This window comes from Uloborus diversus, chromosome 5, assembly GCF_026930045.1.
Source record: "Uloborus diversus isolate 005 chromosome 5, Udiv.v.3.1, whole genome shotgun sequence".
NCBI lineage: Eukaryota > Metazoa > Arthropoda > Arachnida > Araneae > Uloboridae > Uloborus > Uloborus diversus.
Window position 1 is genome coordinate 76083630 of NC_072735.1, and position 12043 is coordinate 76095672.

Below are 12043 nucleotides of genomic sequence, written 5' to 3' on the forward strand. Positions count from 1 at the left end.
ATGCTAATGAATATACTAAATACTTTTTAAGTTAGAAAAATTTTCATAAATTGTTATGGTGGTTGAATTTAAATTTAAGGTTTATCAATGATTGTCTTAAGCAAACAAAGCACAATTATTTTTTATGCCTCCACTTTTTGATTTAGTTACTCAAGTTACTTCATTTATATATTCACCAAGTATTTTTATTCTTTAGGAACCTAAGAAACATTTTCCTTGGTAGTTTCAAAACAATGTCTTGAATGTACAGAGAATTTCAGTGAGCTCTAATATTTTTACTGCGATGGATTAGGCTAATTACATTTTTTTAATTTCAAACTCAGTTAAAGGAGTGAATTTTTTTCAGAAGGCATGTCTTAGTAAGAAGCCATTTACTTCTCAGCGAGAGTTCTTTTAAGTGCTTCTCAATTTTCCTATGATCATTTATTTCTATGTCACATACGAGTATAAATATGAAGTAGTAAAATGTTAGTGTAAAATGTTTCTGCATACAACTAATGGACTGAAGTGGGGTCACATATTTGACTAATTAAGAGAAAAAACATGGTGAACTGAAATCTTTGAGCAAAGCAAAATGGCTGTGGTGCAGCTAAGGTGGCGATGGATATTTTTTATACTATTCGTCTTAGTGGTGAAGACCAAAGCCTTTGTTTTGGAAGGCTCTCCCACTTCCTATGCACAGTTCAAAAGGTGGTACGCGGGCTTGACAGACTCTTTATCGTTCGAATTTCGAACAAACGAACCTAACTCTCTTGTTCTGTATTTCGATGACGGCGGTAATGGTGACTTTTTCGAATTGAAGATGGTGGATGGGATTTTGAGGCTGAGATTCAACCTTGGTGGTGGCGCCATGTTAACTAATGCAGGACGGAATCTCCATGACGACAGATGGCATCGAGTGGAATTGATTCGAAATGTAGAAGACACTATTTTAAAGGTAGACGAAGATACTCAGTCCAAAGTCACCAAAGGAACAGATTACCAGTTTGGTAACTATACGTCTAACAGCTTTGTGTACATTGGAGGCATACCTAGCTGGTACAGTGCGAAACTGACCCAGATGTCCCTACCATCTGTATTCTTTGAACCTCATTTTAAAGGTTAGTCTCTTTTACTTTATTCTTTAATTAAAATTGACGCTTAAAGTGATCTTTTCATGTTTTGTGGGATTTTATTTGGAATCATTTTCTTAATACATAATGATGTGTCGTAAGAAATATAATTTTTTAAATGGTTACGTAACAAATTGTAACGTAACAAGGTGTAGTACGTAATAAATTATTCATTGAGAAAGAAAATTGCCGTTGGCCGAAAAAAGTAGTTATGTTTTAAATGCATTGTTATGAACAAGTAATACCTCTACCTAAACATTTATAGGAATATGCATAGATATAGAAATTTATTTTGAATAATTATCCTTATTTGAAATCAGTTGGTAGAAAATATTAAAGTATGCGAACTATTGCAAGGTCTAGGTAAATAAACTTTAAAAACATTCACTACCGGAAAAACCCTATACCCACTTTTCAAAATTGCTTTCCGTCGTAATTTTTTCCGTTCATTTTTTTTTCTTTTTATTTATTGTTGCCAATTCATCTGGAAAAACATTTTAAATCATTTCTGTGAAACGAAATATAAACATAAACTGTTTGTTTGTTTATTCACTAGCACTATAACTAAACTACTGGTAAATATAACTGAATTCCACAAAACTAAACAATTTATACATCATATCTGTCTTCTAATTGAGCGACAAGTTGCCATTACTGTAATCAATATTATAATCCACTGTGTCAAGGATTAAAAATCAGCGTTGTTCATCGTTTCCAGGTTCTATTCGTGCAGTTGTGTATGCCAGTGAGGAAGGACCCCCTCGTCATCAGGACATGATCGAATTCAAAGGTATTCGTTCCAACGAACTGGACGCTTGCAAGCACCACGATCCTTGCCAGCATGGAGGTGAGTGCATCAGCACCGACAGTGGAGCCATCTGTGACTGCGGAACGGGAGACTATGATGGCAACTTTTGTGAAAGAGGTAATATATAAGTTTGTGATTCTGTTGTAATCAAGGCTGTGGAGTCGGAGGGTTTGAGTCGAACTGATTTTGAGGCAAAGGAGTCGGAGTCTGGAGTAGGAGGTTTAAAGATCTAAGAGTCGCAGTCGGTCCTTTTCCTTCAAAGTCCGCAACTTTGCCAGTGCTTGCAAACACAGCGTCAGACTGATTTTGGGATAAGGGAGACGGAGTCGATGGTTCTAAAATTTCTGGAGTCGTTCCTTTTCCTTCCGACTCCACAGCCCTGATTGTAATCGGTAAAGAAAAAAGGTCCCAATATGAGGAATAAAGCTAAAGGATTTTGGAAAACGATGATTTTTTCCCGTTACTCTGTTTGTTGTCAAGAGAATAAATGTACCAGAATATTAGAACTACTATTTATGCTTAACTAAATCTATCAAAAAAAAAAATAAATAAATAAAACCACCACATCACGATTGTCGGTCACAGATCAGTTCTTTTTAAAATTCATTATTTTAAGTGGTAAAAGAAAAGTATTTTATTTGCTAAAGCACTTTTGTAAAATCTGTTTCAATTTATCTTATTGAAATATTTCCAGCAACACGAATGTGACAATATTAGTTAAAATTTCAGGCCAATGACCGGACCGCAAAGTGATTTCGTTTTATTTTCAAACCCTAAATTCTTAACAAATTTTTATTTTGAATTGATGATGTAATTACGATCGTTATCAACAACTTTTTGCCATTTAGTGATCACATTTTCTATCCAGTACCGAAAAAAATCAGTTGGTTTTAGATCAAAATATCTGGAGATGGCATTTTGAATGTGAGCCGTATTTTCAAATTTTCTTCGCATAGAAAGTGCTGAAGCGACCTGAATAAAGGGAAACCAGGTATTGCAGTTTTGAGAACTTTATTAAAGTGATTATCAACATAAAAAGCGTCGATCTGAAACATGGTTATGTGCATGACCACACTACTCAAAACAGCTCTGGAAAAAAATAATGAACTGCAGAGGGTTGTTTCCCGTAGTATACTCACCCGACATTACACCATCTGAGTTTCCTTTATTCCGATCGATATGTGACAAAATGCTTGAAAATTTGATTGAAAACTAAAATGCCATCTCCAGACATTTGCTTCCCAACCAAGATTTTTATCAACCCAGAGGGAATTTGCATATTGGGTGGCAAAAAGTTGTTAATAACGAGGGTATATTTATATTACTGGTTAGAAATAAAAACTTGTTAAACATTTGTTTGTTTGAAAAAAAAAGAGTCATTATTTTCTGATCCCACTTATATAGATAAAGTTACCAATAAAACATGTATACATGCGGATACTTGAAAATTACTAATCAATTTAGTTTTATCGAACTTATATGTTTATCCTCATCCATTTTATGAATCTAAGTGTTTCACACCCGTAAAAAAAACTGTGCCAATGTTTTTAGATACATACGCCGACTAATAAATTTCTTATATAGAACTTTCTTCTCAGGTTCTACGCAAAACTTGGAAAACTTCCACAGGAACAATTTAAATAATTAATTCCACTACACCTGCTTTTTGTTGCCGCGTAAAAAGAAGTGTTTATTGGTTCTACTCCTTTCACCATTTACTAATAACGAATCAAAGGGAAAAGAACCTGTCACGAAATTTGTCCAAGGTAGTTCAGTTCTCGCTTTCAAAGCTGAAAGTTGTTAGAGACGGCTTATCGGAGGAAATGATCGAAGAAGGCTACTCGCTTGTCCAGAATAAAGCGGCTTTTTATTGGAGAAAGCTTTTTCAATTCCAGCTTTTAGTCGCTACTCTAAGTACTGATACCTAGAGATTGATCACTAATCAATCGATGAATTTAGCTTTCTATGTTCTTCTATTATTTCATTGTGAGGAAAACATTAGATTTTTAAGGGAAAATATGATTAGCTACACAATAAATTAATATTTTTCTAACGAAGTATAACTATAAAGCCTTAAGCAGAGTTTGCAATCAACTGATTTTCATTGAAGTTTCGGGATTTTTTTAAATCGCTGAATTAACTACACCATATATTGAATATAACTACAAAGCCTTAAGAAGAATTTGCAATCAACCAACTAATTTGCGTCAGAGTTTCATGCTTTTTTTAAAAATCACTTAATATTAAATATATACTCAATGAATAATTAATTATATGAATAATTATAATTAATTATTCATTGAGTATATAACTACAACGCTTCAAGAAGAGTTTGCAATCAACTAATTTACATAAGAGGTTCAGGATAATTTTTAAACGCTCAATTAACTACACTATTTACTGAGCACAACTAAAATTCACTGTAAAAAAATTCCGAAACGTTACTGAGTATTTCCGTGTAACGTGTCGGAACTTCAAAGGTTTTTATACACTTCCTTGAAAAATCAAGTATTATTGTCAAAAAGTTTCCTGAATTGCTACAAGTTGCACGAGGGCACACTTCTTACTGGTGTAAAAAATATTTTTAGCTACCAGTTAAAAGATTAACTTTGCGTGTTTATAAAGTGAATCGACTTCAGGTTACTTGTGGCCCGTCCATGCTGATTAAGCTCTCAGAGGGAGCAAAGAAGTATGGACTACGCTGCTTTGCAAGTGTTGCAGGCGAGTAAAATTCTTGATGCTTACTTGCAATTCTGGCATACCTTAGGCCGTGCTTGCAATACTGTTTATGGAGCTTTCGTAATAAATCGGGAAGGGAATAAGCTATTAATTATACCTGCCAAAATTTACTCTAAAGTTCCAGTGACACGACTGGCTTCAAACGGGAAGATTTCTGAATTTTTCAGGAGGTTTCCGAAATGATTTCAGGAAGGTTACTAAATATTAGCGGAACACGTTCCTGGTTTTTGCAAGATATGTTATTGGCAGAAATTGGGCACATCAGCTGCCCATTAATTTCCAGGAAAGTTTCTGAATCGTTCTTACAGTGTTCTTTAAGAAACGTTTCAATCAATTAATTTTTATAAGATTTTTGGGAAGGTTTTAAATCGCTTAATTAACTACACCATTCATTGAGGGTAACTACAATGCCACAAGAGGATTTAGCAATCAACTGATTTGTATGCTTCAGGATTTTTTTAATCACTTAATTACACCATTCATCGAATCGTAGTGCCCGACATTGCAGGGTAACTGCACTCAAAGTTTGAGTACAATATTTAAGCACGACAAAAGTTCATGCGTAGTTATGTGGGCTGTTCACACCCTTACGTATGTGCTTCACCAGTACCTATTACAGTGAAAAATATTGTAAGGGAAGCTGCTGTACCCACGGACAAAATTCACTTTTAAATTTTTGCAGGTCTCTGGGAATGGACAATCGATAGGAAAAAAATTCTGGCAGAATCTACAACTTATCATTTAATTTGGCAATTTTTGTCAGGTGAAAATCTCAAAGCTTTCAATCTCAAAATTTTTTTCTTAAAAACCATCTTTTTTGTCCGTGGGTACAACAACCCGTTCACCCCGCGGACAGGTGCCTTTGTACCCATGGATATATATAAAAATAAGATATAAATAGGTCTGAGGAACTCAATTATACTCAATACATTTTCATAAGTCATTTTATATTGAAATACTTCAAACATCCATTGAAACTAACATTAAATAAAAACTAAAACAGAAATTAAACTTTGAAAATAAATCTTAGGTTTTTTCTCTTTTTTTAATTTTCCTTAATCTTTAACGTTAACCCCTTTTTTCTTAATATTTTTGCGTTTCGTTTGACTGTTTGGGGATTTTCTTAAGTTAAACCTTAAAGAAACGTTTTTCCACAAGATTGGCAAATGGATTTGGCTGAGTATTTTCCATTCAAATGGAAATTTAATATTATTAGCGTTTTTTTTTTTAAAATTATTTGTGCTGATTGGACACTTTCTCACTATCCAGCCAGCTCTACTAGCAGAAGTCTTGCCAAACTGTTTTGCAGAAAGATTTCAGTAGCTGATGCATTTGGCAATTTTTTTCAACTGTCGCTGCTTTTGAAGCCAAAGACGTAATAATGTATCTCAACTTTCACCATGTAAAAAAAATATCGCCATTAAGAGAATCTTTTAAAAAAAACTTAATATGTAAAATAATACATCAACTTAATTAGGCAAATCCATAAACAGCACAAAACGTCTATTTAATTTTTTTCTTTTTGCACAATTTTAAACACTCGCCAAATTTTACTACTTATTTTGGAAACATTTCGGATGAAACTGTTCAGTGCCATTTTATCGTGACCAAAAGTATCTCAGCATCTGGCGACAATATCTCTTTAATGAAAATTAGTAACATACTGTATTACAAAGTAAGGAGGGGAAGAGTTATCCAAGGTGCCCCAAAACGATTCCTGCAAATTCGGTAACATTTTAAATCGCACCAAGAACGCACAAAAATTGAAATTTCCCAAAATAACTAAAGCATGTATAAGGGGATTACGGGTGGTAACATTTTTTTTTAATACTTCGTACTTCAATAGCCATACAGAGAAGGTTTTAGACTCCATGTTAAAGAAAAAGTATTAACAAAATAATCTTTTTAAACAGGTGAAGTTTAATTTCATATTTCGGAAATTCTCTAAATTTTTATATGCTTAAATGTCGCGCTTTCGTTTCTAAATGAATACTATTTTGCTCTTTATACTTATTGCTATTTCAGTTTTATGAGTACTAAGGAAGAAGCTTGATTTTTAATCACTTAAAAAAAGGTGTGTTTGAATTCTTTCACAGAAAACAGAAAACAAGTTCAAGTAACGATTGTTTCTCATAATTATTACTGTTCCAAGCAGAAAGAAACGGATTTTTTTTATTTAAAATGTATGTAGATTAATTGAAGCTTGATAATATAACACTAAAACTTAATAGGGTAGACCGACCAGTGAGTGAACACCATCCAATGAATGAACAGCGCGTCATTTTTTAAAAAAAATAAGCTTCCAAAATTTTTTTTTTGAATAAATTCACTTACAAAAGCGTTCTTTATTGATATTCTAAAAGCTATCTGACACCTGATTGGTTACTTTGGATACGTAATTTTTTCCAGGAAAAAATTTGAAATTTTTACTGCCGTGAATCGTTCTTTCTCTCTTTCAAAAAAATAAGGCTGGTTTCGTGCTAGCAATTATTTTGATACATATTATTTTTGTCGATAAATTTTATTTTTTAACTCTACGAAAGGAAAATTAAGTATACATTCAGGCCATGGATTTAAATATTTTCAGTCAATGCAGAATGCGTAGATTTTCAGGTAGAGGGGTGTTCAGTCACTGGGTACGAAAAATTGCGAAAACCCAGTGAATGAACAATGGCAAAATTTCTTTTGATTTAAAAAGAATTTTGAAGTTTCTTTGAGATATTTTCATTTTCACACTTTCTTGTAATGCAGATAGTTTTATATGCTTATTTATTTATGTATTTCATTATATATTTTATAATTTCTTTATTTTCGTCTTTGTAAACAAGGCACTTTCTACTGAGTTTTATCCTTTATCTATCTATATCTCTATGTGTATATTAACCTACCTACCTACATGTATCTTTCTTTATCTTTATCTCTCTTGATAAATAGACAGGTAGATAGAGAGATAGAGGAATATAAATATATATACAAAGAGATAGAATCGATAGGTAGATATGTATGTATGTTCGTATATAGATAGATAAATAGATAGAAGAAGATATAGAGATAGATATATAAAAAATAAGAGGTAAATAGATATATAGGTAGATAGATAGACAGGTAAAAAAGCAGGTAGATAAATAGATTGATTAAGATAATGGATTGGTAGATATTTAGATTTACAGACAGATAAATAGGTAGATAGTTAGGTAGATAGACAGATAGATAAATAGATAAGTAGATCGATAGATAGATAAGTAGATATATAGGTAGATAAGTAGATATATATATATATATATATATATATATATATATATATATATATATATATATATATATATATATATATATATATATATATATATATATATATATATATATATATAGATATATAGATAGATAGATAGATAGATAGATAGATAGATAGATAGATAAATATATAGATAGCTAGATACACATAAGTAGATAAGTAGAGAGATAAGTAGATAAATCGATCGATAAGTGGATAGTTAGATACGATACATAAATAGGTAGATATATATATAGATAGATAGATACGATATATAAATAAATAGATAGATATATGGATAGATAGATAAGTAGATAAATAGATAGAAAAATAGATAGAAAGGTATATTGATAGATGGATAGAGATATAAAAAGATAGATATAGATAGGTAGATAGATATAGATAGTTATATAAATAGATAGGTAAATAGATATAGATAGATAGATCTCAAAGAAAGTTTCTTTTTGAATCAAAATTTTTCATGTTCATTCACTGGACCAATTTGTGTTGATTTACTGGTTCAAGGTGTTCATTCACTGGGTCGTTGTGCCATTTTTCTTTAAACACCTAAAAAAGTCGGAAGCGGTACCATTTAAGGTTTCGCGATTTTTTAGAGATATTTACATAGATCCGTTAAAATGTTTTAACTATCACAATCTGTATAGTATAGAATTTAAAATTACTAGGATTTTTAAAAAATGAAATTGTGCTTAACTGTTCATTCACTGGTCGGTCCACCTTAGTAGCACAAAAAAAAAAATGAAGAAAAGAAAATATTAGAGATACTAAACATGTTTTTAGCTCTTTACTTCAACAAGCAGAAAGAAAGCTAGAAATAAAAATCTCATTTATTTCTCCGTATATATATATATATATATATATATATATATATATAACATTGATTTGACTAGGCGTTAGTCTAAACCACCAAAAGCATTTTCTAAACAAATTAGTAGAGCTTTTTGAAGGGGGAGTAACTTAAAAATAGAGCTTTCTTGATTAAAACAAAAAGTCTAATAAAGCACAACTTTTCAAAGAAAAATTATCTGCAGTTACTTCAAGGTTTTGAAGCAGCTGTGACACGCATTTTTCTGGCAATATGTGCTTTATTAACGCGTTAAGTTTTCATTTTCATCATAGTTAAGCACTAAAAGATGTTTTACGTTCTTCTTTTGTATAACTAACGTACTATTTGTTTTGCCAACTATTTTATGTCTGCTAGAATTTGTTACTAATTTTTAAACTATTTTTTTGTCATTGAATAAAGGAAACAATGGGTTATTTAATTCATGATTTTTTTAAAACAGAAATTCGTAGATGACATTATCCACTTTCAGCGGGCGAAAAGTAAATAAATATATGCATAAAAAGCTTCATCAAGAGTGATACTTTTTTTTTTCACTGGGAAAGTATTATTGAAATGGAGATAGGGAATTATTCCTTAAAAATGAAATCAAGTAAATTTAGTTATAAGAAAAATATATTTGTAATAAGTTAGTACGCATTTTATTTTCTCGTAAATCGTTTTATGCGAAAAAAAATATGAAAAGGAATTTGGCAAGGGTGCAACAGTTAAAGTTTAAAGTCATTTCCTTCATTTGAAAAATCGGAGGAAAGGGGGGGGGGAAAGCATATATTTTTTACATACATTTTGATGCTTTTTTTTCCTATAAAATGCATTCAGCATTTTCTCTTTTTGAACCCCCTCCCTTGGAAAATTTTTAAATGACTGGTCTGCTTAAAGTTGCAAAAAGAAAACACGAAAAGGAACCATTATTACTACAGCTCTTTATTGAAGTATCCGAGAAAAAAAACTCCACAGAATAACACCATACGCGGCAGCAGTTGGTATAAATTTAAAACATTTAAAAAACAAATTCAAGAAAATCACCCGCAGAGGGGGAAATGACGCTGTATAAGATGTTATTTAGCAAAATGAGTCTTTTGACGCCAACCTTTTTAGCGCAGTTGTTTCTAAGTAATATTTACAATGATTGAACAAATATATTTGTGCTTAAAAAAAGCTAGTTTAAACGACTTAACTGCATTCCTAACTGTAGCTCTCAGAATATCAGGAGGAGAAGTACATTTTAATGTTCGTATTATTCAGTTTAGCCAAATTTACTACGCAATTCATCACTTGTCCAGGTATGCGTGCAAACTATTTACATAATTCAAAATGACATTTTTCCTATGGTATGCTATTTACAAGTTACTAAGATTTCGCATAATTCCGCAAACAGTTCTGTTTAGACACAGTTAAAAACATTTAAAACTGATGTCTTCACGACATATTTCATATAACGATGTCAAATTCAGCATGTTTCTTTACTGCTCATTAGTTTTTTTTTTATAAATAAAATCACATGAGTTTCTGTAAATTATTCCCGAGTGTAGGATAGACTGTGGCACGTTTACGCAGTGATTTTTTTCAAAACGAATTATAACTGGAGAGCCAATAATCATAACAGATTGATACTGCTCCCTAGCAAACATCCTCACAAGTTTTTTAGCACCAATCGAGCTTTGGTCTAGCATGCAAAGAATAATTAGTTTTCTGCCAAGTCGAGTAAATTTTGAGTTGAACGTTTCGAAGCTTATTGTGAAGAAATAAACTTAGTTAAGAAAGAACAGATATATAAAAATTAGCAGAATTATATCCTTTTTCGAACATTGTATTTGTATGACCTGAAATGTTGTTAAATTTTTTGCACGTTAAAAATAAATCCAAACTTGGCGACGGGGCAAGTTGACGCGTTGACGTCTGACACCTTAACACACGTTTTTTCTCTGTCGTACTTCTAAACGTGCCCTGACTCTTTTTTAGCTCCGAACTGTCTCAAAACGTTTTAGTATTTTCAGGCTCTTTAGTTTTGAAAATCACCATTTAGTTTTTTAATGAGTTACAAATTCGTATCATAGCTTATAATTATATAGTGCTGTCTTCATGGACGTTCAACTTTCACTTTGTACACCATTCATTCTGTGATAAATTTCCTTTTTTTTTAACGACACGACGGCAAGACATTTTGTACAAAACACTAACAGAACCACATTTGAGGTCAAAATAAATATGCGTAAACGTGCCTCGTGTCCGGGGCAAGTTGACGCAATCGACTTGAACTCGAAAATAATTTTTTTAACGATCAAAAATACAGACTGAGCAACAACTGAACACACCAACCTCCATTAACTACTTCATAAAACCGCAATGTCTAAAATTTCCTAAACATAAAATTTAAAAACTCATTAAAAAAAAAAATCAGCGTAAACGTGCCCCAATCTACCCTAATAAAATTTGGAATGGTAGATTTCATTTCATATGGTCATTTCAAAGTGGAACTAAAATTATAACCTCCCTGCATGATTCAAGTAGAAATATTAAAGTCAGAAATCTTTTACACGAAGAATTTATGTGAAGAAAAACAATTTCAATTTGTTTAATCTTTTGCGTCAATTCTAAGAGCTAAGTTTGCAGACGTACATTTCTAATACGTTATTATTATAAATTATCCTGCTTCTTAAAAAAGCTGGATACTGTACATATTTTACTGTATACATATCACGCATTCTGTACATTGAAAGTGCTAAGGTTTTATTTCTGCTAATCTTGGATAAAAATTTCATTTTATTTTTTTACTTTTTGTATAAAACTTCTAAACATACAGGGTTAGTATAAAAGAATATCCTGGTTTTAAAAATTTATGTTTCATAAACTATTAGACACTTAGCACTATAAATTATACACAAAAATGAAGATAAACTGTCCAAATTTTTTTTCACTCACAAATGTTCGATGTGTGAACCTTTCGTAACGCGACACATATCTAACATACATTTCGGAGTGTTTCACTGTCAATTTTTCGTAATGCTACACACATGCGATCTGTCAGTTCTTGAAATGTTGTAGACAATGGTGGTGTATAAACAGTCTTTGACGAAACCCTACAAAAAAAAAAAAAAAAAAAAAAAAGGAGTTAGGTTTGGGGATCGAGATAGCCAACGCGCAAAGGGTAAATCATCATCAACTGCACGGCCAATCCAGCGTTGCGGAACGTCAGTGGCAGGGTTGGTAAAAAAAAGTTCTCACTTTTTTGAGTAAAGTTTAAT

General features: G+C 31.7%; 1 protein-coding gene across 1 annotated transcript in view; it reads left to right on the forward strand.

The window, feature by feature from the left end:
* The first annotated feature begins 802 nt into the window (after positions 1–802).
* LOC129222977 (neurexin-1-like) overlaps positions 803–12043 on the forward strand; it is a 251493-nt gene continuing 240252 nt past the window's right edge. Inside the window, exons 1-2 of the mRNA XM_054857539.1 lie at positions 803–1100; positions 1831–2037. Coding sequence (XP_054713514.1) covers positions 803–1100; positions 1831–2037 — 505 coding nt within the window. The remainder of the gene's footprint in view (positions 1101–1830; positions 2038–12043) is intronic.